We start from the raw sequence: 18,695 nt of genomic DNA on the forward strand, positions 1-18,695 counted from the left end.
GAATCCAAATAGTCTCTGAACACATCAGTGAACGAAAACTGAGCTTTTTAAAAATGCTGCTGTTTTATTTTTTATACAAACTAAAACACCAGAGGTCATTGAATCCTATATTAAATACATAAATTAAAAAATAACCATTCATAAAACTTTACATACAATAAGGATTCTCATCTACACATTAATACATATAGTACATATACATATACAGAGTTTATCAAAGGGTCATTCTGCCAATTCATTTACAGTTTTCTTCTGGAATAGACACAAAAACAGGAGCAAAATATGTACAGGTGCTGATGCGAAAGAGAAAATAAACTCCATTGGGTTGCCAAAGATTATGAGGCAGTTTATTGAACATAGACTCAGTGAAAACGAAGGCCTGGCCAATTCAGTCTACATGGGATGCAATGGAATTGGAAGTTTTGGTGATTCAGAGGATACTCCCACTGAGTTTAGGATGAGAGACTGAAAAGCTCAGTAATGCATCCTGTAGGCATTGCAAAAGGAGAACTTGGAGTTGTGACCCATGGTGATATTAATACTGCTGAACTGTGCGGGATCACCTATTGTCCTTTGGAAAGTCCATGGATATTCACTACTAGGCTAATTTGAGGGAGGCATCTCAATAATTTGCCCAGTGAATTTCAGGAACAACATGGAGAGAGCAGGAATAAAGCTGCAGGACAGTGGTCGTAAAAAAGACACCAGTTGTCAGTGAGATGCAAAATTAAACCACAAGGTAGGGTTGCCAACCCTGCAGGATAGTCCTGGAGTCTCCAGGAATTAAAGAGTAATCTTTCATTAAAGATTATGTTGTGTGATGAAACCTCCAGGAATACATCCAACCAAAATTGGCAACCCTACCACAAGGAGTTTAATCAGCCATGTCATCCAAACAACCCTTGGCCCAAGTCCTCATTCCTAGGATTGGAAGTACACTTTTGTAAGCTATAACAACATTCTACTATATACACTGGGGATATATATATATGTACAGTTTGTGTGTGTGTGCATATATATATATTTGTGTGTGTGTGTATATGTGTATATATACACACACACATACAAATATATATATACAGGTATATGAGTGTGTATATATATATATATATTTTAAAAGGTGAACTCATTTTGATCTAGCTGAATGTAGAAAGTTTATATAGTTGATGTCAATGGGCATGTATTAGGCACGGTTTGTGTTACGCTGCGGAGGGGTAAATGTTGTTGTTGTTTTTCAAGTCTCCGGAGGAACTGGCAATCCACTCCAAGTGGTATCTTGCAGGATTTTCACAATTTGACATACAGGTGACTGTGGATTATCTGTCCCACCTCCAGAGCCTTAGCAAAAAGGATGGAGTGAGTGTGTGTGTGAGAGAGAGAGAGAGAGAGGATGAGCATGCACACACATAACCTGTTGTAATAACCACAACTGTCTTGAAATACATACGCTTTTACAGTAGGTTTCAAGTGCTGGGGAATTCCATCTGGATTGATCCTAACTCCCTTTGTTACATTGTAAGGCCTGAACCTACTCCCATTGCTGCCAATGGGAGTATAGCCACTGAATTCAGTGGGAGCAAGACTGGTCCCTAAACATGGTTTGTAATAGTGCGATGTCAGGCCCATATAATCTCATTGACCCAACTAAAGTCAATGGAGTTGCACAGGTCTAGGGACAGAGTTTGATCCATTCAGTCATGAACATTTCAAACAGAGACAATGTATTAAGTTGAAGCAAACACATGTAGATAGCAAATACATGGTAATATCTGGTAACAGATCAGAATTGGACCATTTTGTACACTGTAAATGAATAAATGACATCTGCATGGATTGCACTGAAGGACGGGTAAGGGACATGTGAACCTCCAACAAGTCTGCTCAGGTGGGGTTTGAATTTGCTGCAGTTCACATGGAAATACCCATTGCACTACATTTTCAAAGGCACTCCCACTCCTGCCTCTAAATTTACTCCTGCAATTTCATATATGCAGTAGCTTGCATAACCCATAAAACAAATTTGCACCTGGCAATAACACATGCAGAATTGGGTATTTAGGGCTCAATCCTGCAACGGGCCCTTACAAAAAGGAAGTACCACAGCATGGTGCAGTAATCGTCCAAATGCTATGGCATGCAATAGTGATACGGCAGTAACTATTACTGTAGTAATCTGCAGTAACTTTTTATAAGGATGCTCATCATCTCCAGTACAGGAGCTAGGAGCACTCAGCACCTTGCTTGGTTTTGCTTTTAGATATCTATCTTCTTGATTTGAGTGTGCAAGTGCCATTTAAATTGTTTTTTAAAAATGCTCTATTTATGGAACTCCAAATTTATCACCCCCCCAAAGGTTGCATAAGTTCTTTTATAAAGACAAAGAGGAGAACGAATGACCGATGCGGCACCTGTCAACTCTGCCAATACAGTTGTAAAGGATGAGACATACCAATCAGAGACAAAAACCGAAGCCAGATGCATTTCTGAGTGCAGAAGGGAGCCAAAGACTCATTGGGAAGTGCAGTGTATTTCAGAAGTTCTAAATAGAGAAGTCTGTCCCAAAGGAAGTCAAAGGTTTATTCTGAAACTGGACTTTTTCTCTGCTTTACAAACCCTTGCTTTGACTGACAGAAACCAAATGGTCTTGTGTAAGACAAAAAATCATTTTGTAGAAACTGAGGCCACGGGTTATCATGAGGTAATGCAACATCGCAAAATACAGAGCAGGATCTGGTAGCTCTTACTCATGTGAGCAGGCCCATTGACTTTACTGGGACTACTCACCTGAATGAAGGCTGATGGGGTCCAGCCCAGAATTTGCCATCTTTAACTAAAGCCTATTATTTCTGTTGGCAATAGTGCCTGGCCTGAGATTTCACAGGACACCGTGGGTAGTTTTATACTGCAACTAGACACAGGCAGCTGGCCTGTGCCAACTGACTCGGGCTAAGGGCTTCTGGCTAAGGGGCTGTTTAACTGCAGTGAAGATGTTTGGGCTCAGTCTGCAGCCCAGTTCTGGGACCCTCTGCCCTTGCAGAGTCCTAGAGCCTGGGCTCCAGCCCAAGCCCAAACGTCTACACTGCAATTAAACAATCCCTTAGCCTGAGGCCCACGAGCCTGAGTCAGCTGGCATGGGCCAGCGGTAGGTTTTTAATTGCAGTGCAGACATACCATGTTTGACAAATGGGTATGAAATTAACTTGTGTTGCCACAGAACAGAGGAAACAGAATCAGAGAGAAAACTGTCTTTTGTAACTGAGAAGATTTTGTAAAGGTTGTTCAAGAATACAAACAGGGCATAATTGTGTGGGAGACTCCCCATGGTTCTGGCTCTGGAGCTACAATACTGTACTGCTAGCAGCACCTCTGGAAAGCACATACGGTGCCTTCTACCGCAGGGTTTCCTCTGAACAAAGAACATGCAGTGAAATTGCATTTTTTCAACGTGTCCATCTACTGACCGGTAACAAACATATTCCTGATGCAGAATTCAATGGACTCCTTTGCTAAAACAGAATCTTAAAAAGATGACGTGGTTTTGCAATTTAAATTATTTTAAGGAGAAAAAGCCATTGACAAATAGCTTCCAAACTGGCATGCAGCAAACAAATGAGCCCCCTGTAGTAGAATGGAATACAATACCGCAATTACTCGAATGAATAGCGCTTACACATGTGAGCAGCCCCAGCGGGGTAGACCCTGGGAGATGCCAAGTACCTGAAACGAAATTCACATGTTGCAGAAGCCCACAAGACCTGTGCAACGTGGCGAAGTGGATAGAACACTTGACTGGGACTCTGGACTTCCCAAATCTGCTACTGGCCAGCTGGATGACCTGGGGCAAGTCACCCTATCTGTGCCTCAGTTTCCCCATTTCTAAAAGGGGGATGATAATGATACTCACCTCCATTGAAAAGTACTTAGAGATCTACTGATGCAAAGCATTGTATAAGAAGTAAATATTATTTAAGTCCAATTTAAGACCTATTTTGAGGGCTTAAGTAATGCACAGATTGTGTGCTGGTCTTTACTATTTTTTTGTATTACAGTAGCATGTGGAGTCCCCAGCCAAGATCATGGCCCTACTATGTTGGCACTAGACAAAAACATCGTAAGAGATATTCCTTCCAACTGAGATAGACAAGATAAACGAAGGGGAATGGAAACAGAGGCATGGCATTAGTTGTCCAAGTCATATTGCAGGTCAGTGGTAGAGTGGGGAATAGAACTCAAATTTTCTGATTCCCACTCCCGTGCCGCAGCCATTAGATAATGCTGCCTTTCTCCCCCCCCACCCCCGAAAGGGGTGAATTTAACTCTCCCTGTGAGTTGCAGGTGTTCAGCACTTCTCAAGCTTTGGCCAAATGAATAGGACTACATGTGTGAGTAAGAGCCTTATTCAGGTAAGCAGATATGTCTACACAGCACACTCACTGGGGCATGTAGTGACATGCCTCAGTGAAAAGCAGACTGCATCCACACTACAGTTAGCTAGCCTGATGCCTCCTCCTGCATGAGCCTTCCCTCGCTGCTGGAGTCTTTCTCTGGGGTGGGGAAAGGCTCCAATAGCTCTCTGCTGTCAGAGCTTCTCCTCACCACAGGGAGCTGCAGGAGCCTGTTCCCACTGCCTCTCCCCTGACGGAGCCTTTCCTGCCTGCAGCAGGGAAAGACTCTGCAGCAGGATGGCAGCAGGACACTACAGTGCTAAAAATAGGAGTGTAAATGGGGAGACACTGCCTGGGTGTGTAGAGATCCTTGTAGGGTGTGTACGCTAAAGTTCTGGCATATCTTTACTCGCCTAAGCAATGCCTCACTTACACTGCTATTGACCCTGCACCGGGGCGCATGCGGTCATGTATGTTCACTGCACACCGCTGTAAAGAGCGTGCAGTGTAGACATTCCCTAAGGGTAGTAAGATCAGGTCCTGTGCATTGTAACAGGGAGATAAGTGTTGCATTGAAAGGCAAACTACTTCTACCGGTCCTTAATTGTGACAAATGACAAGTGATACATTTGTCCTGTGCCTAGTAAAGATGCTTTTGCCCAACTATTACCTATTTTTGGTTCATGCACCATTTGTCAGGAAGCCCGCTGACAAAATCACTTTGACAAACAAAACCGAAATATTCGTAACTGTTTCACACGTTCATTAGCATACAATTTTAGACAAGCTTGGAAATCAGTGTTCTATGGGATCAGATAACATAGGCATTCTTCCCTCTCCCCCTCCCCCCGACACATTATTTCTTTCTTCAGCCCCATTCCAGTGATCCTAGACACGTTGGGAGTAATTGTGAAATCAAGTGTGGTCGTTTCTTCAGTGTGTCAGTCTTTAAAATGTATGAAAAGTATCTAACAATGTACGTGCTGTTCTTTATGGAGCGATCAATAAGAAAGATAAGGCTACAGCATTGTCAGAAATCCTCATCAGGTCCATCACCCACATTCTTCCCTTCGTCTGCCCTGCTTGCTGATGGTATGTTAACATCCCCACCACGCACGACATGACGCCCAGTTCCGCCCATCATGAAACAAAACAGAGTATGTTTTTCTTTTTGTTCACATTGCAGCTGTCACTGTTCCTGAGTTTAAACCAAAAAGAGAAAGAGAGTCCCTGTTGTAAGGAAGCCGGATGATTCAAATTGAATATTTTATTGTCAGTATCCCCTCACAGTTTTCAAAAGCATTTCTCCTGCTCTGTCCCTTTAATATTGATTTATTTTCCATGGGGTGTCATTGTTACATTTAATATCCCCCTGCACAGCAGGGATAGATTGTTCTGTTGTAACTTTGGTTCCATGCCCAATGCCCATTTGTACTTCATCTGCTGATTCTGTTTAAAATTTTTTTAATATGTTCACAGTTTGTTTCTCCCCCCTCTCTTTTTTCTTAGTTTGACATATAGAACTTCATTAAATGCAGCATATATTGTAGCTTTAGACAGGAACTGTCAAGTAACAAATCTTGAATAATGGCTTTAAAATACATGGTGGTTGTAGTCTTGGCTACAGGTTGTATTTTTAAATCGGTGTAAACAATGTTCTCTTCTTCATAGGTTTGGAAGCATTTGCCTTTCTAAGGACTTATCTGTGTAGTCTGGCACTCTACAAAATAGAAAAGAAAAACATCTGTATTAGCTAAATGGAGAGATTGCATCTATCTGTCCATCACTCCCTCCCTCCCACCCACGCACAGGGTTTTGGAGATTTTCCATTGCTGGAAAGGATTTAGTCAGGAATCTAACACATGGTATTCCTCAACACAGCAAGCTATATCCCTCTGCTACCACAGGCCAAGGATTTAGAACCCAAATTCTACACCCTAGAAGTCAATGGGAATGTTGCAATTGATTTCAGTGGAGTAGGGCTTAAGCCAGGCCACTCTACCAGAGCTGTCTAAAACTTCTACAAGGAGAGAGAAATGAAAGCAGATGGAACTGTCTTGGTTAAAGGACAAGCCCCAAGCCCTTTGTTCATGAAACTTTGAAGTGAACTTGGACTGTGTTTTGGATGAACCAGGACCAAGTTTGGGGCTGAGTTTTGAGTCCATCCACCCTGCTTATTACTGATGGGGAAGGATTATGGGCTTTGCTTAAACCAGGAAAAACTTGGCATTTTTCTTCTGAGTTTTGCTTTGGGGTTTCAGGTCTATTTAAATTCTGAAACAAATTCACAGGGTGCAAAATCCAGGCAAACCGAATGTCCTTGCACATACACATCTTTTCCTCCCAAACCCTCTCAACTAGGGGAATCTCATATCAACAGACTCCTGAGAGTTTTGCACAAATGGATTCTACAGTTTTTCACCCATTCAAGCACTTTATTTACTTCCTTTGTAACCCTGTCTCCATCGTTCCTGAAAGCAACAGCTGTGATAGCTGTACTGACCCTAGGAGGCCATGAATCGTCATCTGAAATTTCAGCGCTGTATGCCCCCAGCTGCTTAAGGGAAGAGGAGAGGATAAACTGTAAAGAGAGGTATGGAAAAAGTACTCTTTTTGAACATAAAATGGGTCTCCAGCTACACTTCAAGGAAGATTTACAAATGGATCTATTTAAAGTCTAAAAATTACAGCATCTAAGAAAACTGGCATCCAGGAGTACTATGGCAATTGGCAAAGACACTGATCCATTTGCTTCCTGTGCTTCCCCCACCAAATTATAAGAACCATAGAATGTTGATGTCATATGACTTTTTTTTAGGACACTACTTTGGGACTCCTTACTCAAATGACCCCAAATTTGCACCACTAACCCTACCCCAAGCCCCGATGAGGCAATACAAATTTCAAGGCAATCTGGGTGTGCACGTGGATGTTAGAGCACTTTGAAAACCAGCTGTTAAATAGTATGCTAGACTGAACTATAGAGATGCTACCATCCGATGCTAATGCAGAGTTGTTTGGCAATGCCTCTTTCAAGGCTACCTATACCTCTCCCAAAATGTTCATGTGCTACCTCCCCTGCTTGCAGTAAGGAATGAGCACATCAGGGTGGGGGAGGTAGATGAGTTGGTGCAAATTGCACCCGTGGGATTTAGACAGAATTGGAAGATGCCTTTTCATTATGTTCTGCATTTATATCCCTGTGTACTTTTGTAATTTTTCCATTGTCATGGCAGATTTTCTGTTCTCTACACAGATTTAGCTGTAAAATTCACTTTGCCCGCCTTCCCGCTGATCTAAATCCCCCTCCTTGCTCATAGGAAGGCAGGCAGGCAGGGCATGGGTCTGAGATCCTAATTTTCTGCATGAAAAACAACAAATGAACGAGTCTCTTCTTTGGATGGAACTTCAGCTATCTGACAGGATAGCTTAGAAATGCCAGATTCTGCCAGCTAGACATAGCTCCTGTAACTACACTCAGGCACAGAGAGGAGCAACAGAAGGAAGACGTGAGCATAGATATCTAATCATATTAGACAATCTAGCACGTACCTTTGAGCATCTGGGCCTGAATGACTACCTAGACTTTTATGGTTCCCTAAGGCAGGGAAATGTAAGCCTGATTCTCATATCGCAGCCTTGTAAATCAGGAGTAACTCCACTGGGCAAAATTCTGCTGTAGTTACACTGGTGTTATACATCGAGTAACTCTGATTATCTCAATAAAGTTACTGTTGATTTACACCAGTGTAAATAAGAGCTGAATTTGGCCTTGTTGTAAAATCAGTTAAAGGGTATGGGAAGAGATGTGTTGGGATAGAGGTGGGTGGATCCTGATCCAGTGGAATGGTTCCTAGGTAATTGTTCCAGCCACTATAAATTAGATTGGCCTTAACGCTGCTCTGATTTACACTGGGTGCCTACTATAATTCCAGCCAATCCATTAGATTGGGGGAAGCATAAAAATGGTTTAGAGTCACCCTTGACTGTCCCCTGGCTCTGTGAGTTCAGTACAGCTGAGAATTCAAGCCTGAGTCTAGCAGACATTCCATTATGTCCTAGAAATCTGAGATGGGTCACTTAAAGGTTAAAGGACGACTGTGTGCAAATGAACAGAAATGATAATCTTCTGCATGGTCTTTACTGGTCTGTTAATGAGGAGCTCCAACCTGAAGCACCCTCATCAGCTTTCTCTAGCCAGACATTACCTGGATGGACAAGCTCTCCAAATAGGTCACTCTGGCAATTACCGAATATGGTGGTTACAATATACTCAGCTTTGCTTCTGATTTTTTCTTCCCATGTGACTGTGCTTTCATCTCCTGCTCTAAAGCAGAGGGAGGAGGTGGCACGTCTGGGAGCAGGAATTCGGACTGACTTTCAGTATGTTTTGGAAATAATTAGGAGACTGTAATTTGAAAGTCACCATGTAACCCAGGCATACAAATTCTCCCTGAAGAGTTTCTTCTGGCAGGCAGCCACTCAGTGTTAAAGGGCATGTTTAAAATATTTCCACAGGCTCTCAGACAATAAGGAGTCAGGAATCTCATTTAGAAACTGTAGGCAGTTTTCTAATTTAGGGAATGTGTATTTCTAAAGATGCTGGCTTACACCTATGGCTCCCGAAAAGCCCTTCTCTGAAACTCTAATTCTGTGGCTTTTCCGTCTTATTTCTGTACCTGAAAATCCCCCTTTCCTTCCTCTCTGGCACTCTAATAATATGCATAAATTCTCATCAAATATTCATGAACCAGTCTAAGCTGGGACCTGGAATTTTCCTGTGCTAATTGAAATGAAAATTTTCAACCAGCTCTTCATGTTTTTTCAATGAAAAAATGGCTTTTTTGGGGTCAATGTTGAAATTTCTGTCAGCCATTTTGATGACATTTGGGGGGTTTTGTTGAAAAAATGAAACATTTTGGCTTAACATTTTTGGATTTTTTTTCTTCAAAAACCTGAAAACTTTTGAACAAAAATTTCAGTGCAAATGAAAACTTTTTGATTTTTATTGAAAATGTTGCTGACACAAAGTACATTTCCTGATCAGGGCTAATACTGGTGCAAAATGCAATTAGGTGCACCACACTGCAAGTCTCTACAGTGTCAAGGCATATTGTGTACAGAATAGAAAGGGAGAAAAAGTTGATCATAGCTATGTACTCTCAGGGACACATTTATAAACACAGTTACCTGAACTGAGCCCCTGAAGTAGACTTTATGTGGTACATTTGCAAAAACGAATACCAAGTTTTCTTTCTCCTGGGTGCAATTTGCATTGGTAAAATTAGAGTGCTAGTGTCTCTAACTCCTGCTTTAATCCCACAATGGGGGGAGGGATAGCTCAGTGGTTTGAGCATTGGCCTGCTAAACCAAGGGTTGTGAGTTCAATCCTTGAGGGGGCCATTTAGGGCTCTAGGACAAAAATTGGGGATTAGTCCTGCTTTGAGCAGGGGGTTGGACTAGATGACCTCCTGAAGTCCCTTCCAACTGTGATATTCTATGAATGGTGTATCTGGAGGTGCAAATACTGAGATTTGTATCCATAGCTGAAGTGAATTGTGCCCAGAGGAGCAGAAAATGCAGGTGCAAGTTCTGAGGACAAAAGGAATCGTAGGATTGGAAGGGACCTAGAGAGGTCATCTAGTCCAGTTGCCTGCACTTAAGGCAGGACTAAGTATTATCTAGACCAGTGGCTCTCAACCTTTCCAGACTACTATACCCCTTTCAGGAGTCTGATTTATCATGTGTACAGCCAAGTTTCACCTCACTTAAAAACTACTTGCTTACAAACTCAAACATAAAAATACAAAAGTGTCACTGCACACTACTACTGAAAAAAATGATTACTGTCTAATTTTTACCATATAATTATAAAATAAATCAATTGAATATAAATATTGTACTTACATTTCAGTGTATAGTTAGTATACAGAGCAGTATAAACGAGCCATTGTCAGTATGAAATTTTAGTTTGTACTGACTTCGCTAGTGCTTTTTATGTAGCCTGTTGTAAAACTAGGCAAATATCTAGCTGAGCTGATGTATCCCCTAGAAGACCGCTGTGTACCCCCAGGGTCTAACTTGCTCTTAAAAATCTCCAGTGACAGAGACTCCACAACCTCCCTGGGCAATTTATTCCAGTGCTTAACTACCCTGACAGTTAGGAAGTTTTTCCTAATGTTCAACCTAAACCACCTTTGCTGCAATTTAAGCCCATTGCTTCTTGCCCTATCCTCAGAGGTTAACAAGAATAATTTTTCTCCATCTTCTTTGTAACAACCTTGTATGTACTTGAAAACTGTTATCATGTTCCCTTAGTCTTTTCTTCTCCAGACTAAACAAACCCAATTTTTTCAATCTTCCCTCATAGGTCATGTTTTCTAGACCTTTTAATAATTTTTGTTGCTCATCCCTGGACTTTCTCCAATTTGTCCACATCTTTTCTGAAATGTGGTGCCCAGAACTGGACATAATACTCCAGTTGAGGCCTAATTAGCGCAGAGTAGAGCAGAAGAATTACTTCTCCTGTCTTGCTTACATCACTCTTGCTAATGCATCCCAGAATATTTGCTTTTTTTTGCAATAGTGTTACACTGTTGACTCATATTTAGCTTATGATTCACAATGATTCCCGGATCCCTTTCCACAGCACTCCTTCCTAGGGAGTCATTTTCCCGTTTTGCATGTGTGCAACTGAGTGTTCCTTCTTAGTGGAGTACTTTGTATTTGTCCTTATTGAATTTCATCCTGTTTACTTTAGACCATTTCTCCAGTTTATCCAGATCATTTTGAATTTTAATCCTATCCTCCAAAGCACTTGCAACCCCTCCCAGCTTGGTATTGTCTGCAAACTTTATAAGTGTACTCTCTATACTATTATCTAAGTCATTGATGAAGATATTGAACACAACCGGACCCAGAACTGATCCCTGAGGGACCCCACTCGACATGCCCTTCCAGCTTGACTGTGAATAACCTCAAAACGTGTCCCAGCTGCTGTGCTGGGTCATCTTTCAGAAGTCCTGTGTCAGGAACTTCTAGTCAGTGGCTGGGATACCACAATGCAATCCCCTAAAAAACTGTTTGCTAGAGCCAGGAAATATATTTAAAATGTTGGTAACTCCAAAATGGGACAGTCTATTTGGAACTGTTTGGAAGAGCCAGGGGTATAGACCTATCAAAAAACATACTGTGGATTGGGATGTGCCCTGAAGATCACCCAATTTGGGTTCTGCCTGGTCAGTGGAAAGGGAATCCCAGTCAATGTGGCTCCTTGTGTGAGTTAGCACTCCTCACATGAGCAAGGAATTGCAGGAACAGGACTATTCTCTTGAGCTTCTCAGTTGATCTCAGCTGCTAGGGCTGAGCGTGAGGCTTCTCTCAGCTACACAGAGGTTGAGAGAGGCTTTTCTCAGACACACAGGATTCAAGGCATAAAGGGCTTATAAGTTATCTTATCTTGAATTGCACCTGAAATGAACTATGTAAGGCAGTGCGAAATGGGGAACTGGTGAAATATGTTCCCTGTGCAGCCCCACTTTGAATTTCTTCAGGTGGTGTCCTGAACAGTGCATTGCAGTAATCCAGTCTGGAGGCAACAAAGACATGGAGAGCAACCAAACATGATAGCTGGTTGATAGTCTTGTACCTTAAGCACAAGACTGCCATCCTTCCTTCTGTGATCTGGAGACCGTTAAGTTTAAAAACTCAAGGCAGACCCTCAGCTAGTGTAAACTGACATAACACCACTGAAGTCAGTGTAACCAGATCAACTTATACCAACTGAGGATGTGGCCTTCATTTCATAAGAATCTATGGGACAAACACTAGTTTCATGGAAATTTGTGAAGCGGCCTTACCTTTCCAAGAGGCACATTGACATCAAGGCCAAAGAATAAAGGCAAGAGAGAAGAACAAGAATAGAAACAGAAACTGCAGAAGAAAAAAGAAGATTATGTAAAAAAAAAATCTTGCTGTACTGTCTTACGGGTCAGAGCTAGTTCTCTTTGCAATTCATATGACAATGATAAACTCAGTTTAGCATGAGACCTGAAATAATTACGCATACAGAAAACATGTTTTCCAGTTGTGTCTGCAAATACCAACCCCTCTTCCTGGTGTGAAAAAACTAGACTGTATCATTTTTTTTTAACTCATCATCAAAATGAATGCATCCAACACCACATGGTAACACTGGGCCAGATCTTCTGCTGGTGTAAATCAATGTAGAGTCGCTGAAGTCACAAACTGGTGCTGATTTATACCAACTGAGCATCTGGCATCTGGTTTCTAAAATGGTGCCCACTATCCATACTAGTAAACATGCAAAGATCATGGATACATGATGTAACACTGACCTTAATCAGACATGTCCCTCATACTGAACTATTAATAACTGACTCTTGGATCTCTTCCATCATGATCCTTGCTCTTCTAGTGGGAGGAGAATTTTTGTGGTTTGAAAATGTGGCCATCCAATGTCTTCCATCACAGTTCTCCACTGAACCATGTCACAAATTTTGTTTTGTTTTTTAAATAAAAGGTTACAACGTAATACACTCCCAATTTTTGATCCATTTTCTGCTTGTAAATGTATTATATACTCTTGCACATGCCCTTGATTTCTATTGAACATCACTGAAACTTTGGCAGCAAAGTGGAAAAAGAAGAATGTGTGTAGCTAAGGGGTTAAAATATATGTTTATTCCATTATTAATCGGATTACTGTTAGACTAGATGTTTTTTGGTGAAGAACTGGCTACTGTCACAGTTTCAATGCCCCTGAGATTTTTTCTTTATTATGCTTTGTTTTGCTTGTTAAGTAAATTGGTCATGTTCCTTTAGACATAGTTTAAAGGAAGTTGTGAAGGCAAAAATGAGCATTCAGATCCACAAAAGACTTTATTTAATCATCAGGCACAGGAGGTGGGATTATCTTCTAGCCGTTTAGCAACTTTTGAATTAGTTGGCTGCCTACTGCATTTTGGGTCTCAGTTGCTTTGACTGCAGTGAACCTGTGATTAGGCCCATTGCATTTCACTTCAGGAATGTATAAACAAAGTCAATAAGCAAAAAATCTTCAGTTTCTTTTGATGTCACAGTTCAGTAATGGGGCAGGATTCTGGTACCCTTAGTCACATTGTGTTGTATCTTACTCTAGTCCCCACTGGTTTCAACATGGGTAATGGTATCAGAATCTGGCCCTAAACTTGTATGACTGAGGGGCACAATCTGGAAATCTTAACTCAGTTTCATTCAATTCTTAATGTTGGCAAAACTCACCTTGGTTTCAACGGGAGTTTTGCCTGCATATAAAGAGTCTTGGGTAATGACTGAGTAAGGACCTCAGCATTTGCCTCAACATAATTTGCTACATAATCATATTTTAAATAAGATGTTTATAATTTTATAGAAAAATATTGTTTCCTAAAGGGAATAGAGAGTTTGCAGGAAGGGGAAAAACAGATCTGAGATTGTCTAGATATAATGAAAGACATAAAATGGAAAGAAAATGAAGTGGAAAGAGAGACACTAACATAGTTCAGTTAGGTCAGCAAATACTTTTATGATTTTTAGTCTAAAATAATTGTCTCAGACCCAATAAAGCTGATCTGATTCTTTTAAAATCTGTAAAACAACCAACCTTTTCCTCTAGGTCCTTGATCTGTCTCTTCTGGACATCAGTTTTATCTTCTAAATCTCGGATCCTCTAGAAATAAAAAGCAAACAAACCAACTCCAGACTCTGAATGCACAGACGAGAAAATGTTAACTGTTTTGCTCAGCTGAACAAATCACCCAGCTGGGGCAAATTTTAAAGATCCTGGAAATGAACAACTAAGAAATCCAGCCAGTTCTGCATTGGCATAAAATCCTTTGTCACCACTATTCCTCCTCTGCCACCCCTTGATTTGCCATGCCCACATCAGTGCACACTGATCTCTGAAAATGAAAGGCGTTAAATGCAATGATTATGTCCCAGAGAGATTAATTAGCAACTGCCCACTTTGGGAGCGGAGGAACAGATGAGATTAGAAAGAAAATCCCATTCATCACCTATTTGAAGAATGTCATCAAAGTGCTGGAACAATTTTTATTGTGGGGGGACTGAGAACCATTGAACCAAACTGTAACCCCCGTATATAATGGAAACCACTTCAACCAGGGAGTGTGACCCCTAGTTCCAGCATTTATGCAAGTCGGTCTTATCTGTGCACTGTTCATAGCTGACACTGATACTGTTACTTATCGTAGGATACTCTTTAAAATCACTTTTGATTTTAAGGCCAGAAGGGGCCATTAGATCATCAGTCTGACCTTCATAACAGAGAATTTCATCCAGTCACTCCTGCACTGAGCCCAATAACTTATGTTTGAGATTTGTGCTATGAGGCTAGATTCATGAAACAGTAAATCGGAAGAGAGAGTTGTTAGGTTTTGAACTTTAAGAGGCAAAATATTCCCACAGCCTCCATAAAGAAGATAGTGAAACCTGCATTTGCATGCATAGCGCAGGTATTTATATGCCCTAGACACCTCAGCAGTGAAAAACAGGCCAACTGAACCAGGATCTCTCATAAACTAGGGAGAAACATTAGACCATAATCTGAATTCTTACACAGCAAAACAATATGGATGTATTTGTTCTAAGATCTTGGTCCTTGTGCACTACCTGATGTGCCTGCTGTAGCAGCTCCATCCTCTCTTGAAGAATCTGGCAGTCGTATTCTCTGCTTTTCCTCAGCATCTGCCGTCTTAACTTTTCTACAGCTGTCCTCAGCTCCTCCTGTTGCTTTTCACTTAGCAGTTCCCCAAACTTTATCACCGTTTCTTGCTGCAAAGCATTGTACAAGGTAGCTTCAAGCTCCTGGATTCTCTAGTTGATGGAACACCAAAAGTTGGTTAGAGATGGGACATTGTACTAAATGTAGCTGGGATTTTTTCTGGTCATAGATTCAGGCGTCTACATACATACAAGAAGCTTCCTAGGTATACGTGTGTGCAAGATTAAAAAGCAGAGCTGGTCAAAAATGTTTCCATGTTTTGGCAAAAAATGTCCATTGAATGTTTTCATTGAAATCCATAATTGTGAAATGTTTCAAACCGCTATGGTGCTGGTCAAAACTGGGATGGAATTTTCATGAGCATTTTCACCAGTTTTGTCTAAAATCACAAATCAAAATACTGAGCAAAATTTCATTGACATTTACATTTTGAATTGTTTTGACCATCTCTGTTAAAAAGGAATAAGGGTGAAAGATCAGCATACAGCCAGGATACAGATTTCTCTCTTGAGTCTTAGTCTTGCTAATACATGAACATGTTCATTAATGCAGGGTTGGGTAGCTCATCACTTTATCCTTTCCTCTTATACATGAAACACTTCAAAGCTGCACTCAGCAGGTATAAACCCTGTATACAACAGATTTTGCTGGGCTGGTATTTTCCAATAAAATCGGTTGCAATTTGGTATACTATCTTCTCACTATGACAGGGGTGGCTAAACTTATTGACCTTCCAAGCTGCATATGACAATCGTCAGAAGTCCAAGACCTAGGTGCACCTGCCAGGGCTCAGGGCTTCAGCCCTGCTCCTGCTGAAGCCCTGAGACCCCCCTTCCCCTACCCCACCATCCCACTGCAAGGCAGCGATCCCGAGCTCCCGCCCAGTCTGGTAGATGGAGAATGGGGACGTAGGGGGCTACGCGAACCACATTTTAACTGTAAAAGAGCTGCATGTGGCTCGCGAGCCGCAGTTTGGCCACCCCTGCACTCTGACTTTCACTAAAGGAGATATTTAAATATTCCTGCACATGTCTAGTTCTGGTTGTCTGCAAGACTCCAACTGGGCAAGGTAACTCTAATGAAGGACATCTACTGTTAACTAGGAAGAGTTTCTACTTTAGAGTATCCGGCTTCTCATGATGTGAAGAGGTCAAGTACCATGTTGAGGCTGTGCAGACTGCAAGGTGGTGGTTTAGCAGCATGGAGAAAGGCAGATATGAAAAAGTTAGGAAGGATGTGCAAAACCCTCTCTGCCCCCAGAATCTGTGTCGTGTTATGGCGTGTGCTGTAGCATTTTCCTTGTACATACCATGTATGCCTGGTCAAGAGCTTGCTTCCTGTAGTCTAATTCTTCCTCCAAATAACCTTTTATTTTGCAAAACTGCTCCTACAATGAACAATAATTTTGACAGAAAAAATGAATTTGTTAGTTGACATGCCATGGAAAGTATTATTTGATCAACCACAGATGTCTGATGGGAGCAAGAATTTATGAGATCTGTCAGTAATGGAGACTTTGCATGGTTGTTAATATCAGATTACTATCTAGCAAAGTCTGAAGGAAAAACAATTATGTTTGCTTTGGTAAGGTAATAGAGTAGAAATGTGCTCTGGTCTATATTGGAGTAACTCCAGAATGACTTTGTTGTCTTCTGTGGAATTGCTCAGAAATAGACCAGTGTTACTAAGAGCACAATTTGAACCATTATGATTACTTTACAGTCCATGTAAACTTGTTCATCTTTTAGGTATATTACTTCCTCCAGTTAAGGAGACTAAGAGAGAAGCCAAATCCTGACCTTGCTGTAGTTATACTAAGCACAATTCAGCTATGAACTCCTTGCCTTTAAAATATTAAGGATTTAAAGCAGGAGTAGTCAAGAGGCAAACCGTGGGCCAAATCTGGGTCACCAGATGCTTTTGAACATACCTCAAAATCTTTTTATTTACTTATTATTATTATTATTATTATTTATTATGTATTATTTTCTCTAGAGTCTGGACCTTGTCTATACCTTGACCAAGAAATTTGGACCTTTGCAAAAAACAATTAATAACCCTTGATTTAAAGTGTGTTTAAACAACATAGTGTTACAATTCAGGGTTTTTTTTCTACTTAAATTTCTCAGTGCCAGTTGATACATGCCATGTATTTGTCTGTAAACGCTGTGAGGCAAGAATCATGACTATTTGCCTGCCTGAAAAGCACCCAGCAAACTCTGGGCCCTATATCCATAATAATATCCAATTAGCACCATGTAAAGGTGAAAAAAAGACAGGATCAGAGATGAACATTGATAGCATTTAATCATGAAAAATCCCACTTCACGCTCTCACAATTATTAAATGCAAAGAAAACTAATAACAATGTTATGGATTCACCGGTGATCAAGAAGATATAATTCATTTTATTTGCTAAAAGATTATTTTTTCTGACTCTCTGAGACATCAAATATTTTGAAATATTCAGTGGTTTGTTATAGATACATATCAAAAATGTTTGCCTACCATGTCACTTTCCAGTTCCATCATCTTCTGGTGTAGAGCTGCTTCAGCACCTTCAATCTGCTGGATCCACTAGAGGGTGCAAAACACAGAGCTGTAACCCACAGCACTTGCAACTAAAGTGCCCAGTGACAAACAGGACCCCGCCAAAATGCTTCCCCTCTATTTTGCCTGACTTCAGTAACCAGAAGGCCAGAGCCCCTTACTAAGGGTGTGGCACAAAATAGCTTTACAGATGGCTTTGACAGCTACTTGGAAATTCCATAGGCATAGGGGGAACCCCTGAGTGGCATAGAGCTGGCTATGCTCGAATTATGCCACTCTCTCCTTTGTCACCCCTTTTATCTGAGCTGCAAAAACAAATCAGTTTAAACAGAAATATTTCAGATGAGATTTTTCAGAACCAAGTAGGAGGTTTTGACACACAGTTCCTATTTACTTCAATGGGAATTGTGTGTCTATATTCCTTAGGTGGCTTAGAGAATCCCAGCCTTCCAGTCCATTGCTAGTTTGACCATATATGGTTGATGGCTTTGCATAACTTTCCTCTATAAAGTTTACAGTCACTACTTACATTTAGTGTGGAAGCTGCATTTGTTACAGATCTAAATTCATAGCTTAGGATAGAGATAGACTAGAAACTTCTTCAGGTATGGTAATGTCAGTGAGGGTGTGATTCTTTTATACCAGTTCTATACAGGCACCTTTTCTAGTGTGGATGCAATTATACCCGCAATAAAGTGCATTTGTTGGGCAGCTTATTGGCTTTGGGGAAACAGTATAAGCTATGCCAGCAAAAGTATTCCAGTAAGCCTTTTTTACTGTAGAATAGGCCTTAAATAGTGCATACACTTGAGAGACAAGCACCACAGAAATTGTACCTTTTCTGCCAAGGATAACACAGTGCTAGCTTGAATTATAGCCACTTGCTCTTCATTTCTTAAATTCTGTAAAGTGAAAAAGAAGAAAACCAAGCTAAGGAAGGGATAGCAGTTTTCTAAAAGCATATTTATATTGTTAGA

At 40.9% G+C, this 18,695-nt stretch overlaps 1 protein-coding gene across 6 annotated transcripts in view; it reads right to left on the reverse strand.

Annotated features, from left to right (window-relative positions):
* Positions 1-5,131: 5,131 nt before the first annotated feature.
* Positions 5,132-18,695, reverse strand: part of JAKMIP2 (janus kinase and microtubule interacting protein 2) — a 115,002-nt gene continuing 101,438 nt past the window's right edge. For all 6 annotated transcript variants that reach the window (XM_073355758.1, XM_073355762.1, XM_073355759.1 and 3 more), the window contains 7 exons: positions 18,555-18,620; positions 17,677-17,745; positions 16,478-16,555; positions 15,057-15,260; positions 14,029-14,094; positions 12,245-12,317; positions 5,132-6,105 (listed from right to left, as the gene is read on the reverse strand). In XM_073355758.1, coding sequence (XP_073211859.1) covers positions 12,267-12,317; positions 14,029-14,094; positions 15,057-15,260; positions 16,478-16,555; positions 17,677-17,745; positions 18,555-18,620 — 534 coding nt within the window. In that variant the 3' untranslated portion in view covers positions 5,132-6,105; positions 12,245-12,266. The remainder of the gene's footprint in view (positions 6,106-12,244; positions 12,318-14,028; positions 14,095-15,056; positions 15,261-16,477; positions 16,556-17,676; positions 17,746-18,554; positions 18,621-18,695) is intronic.

This window comes from Lepidochelys kempii, chromosome 8 (genome assembly GCF_965140265.1).
Source record: "Lepidochelys kempii isolate rLepKem1 chromosome 8, rLepKem1.hap2, whole genome shotgun sequence".
Classification (NCBI taxonomy): domain Eukaryota; kingdom Metazoa; phylum Chordata; order Testudines; family Cheloniidae; genus Lepidochelys; species Lepidochelys kempii.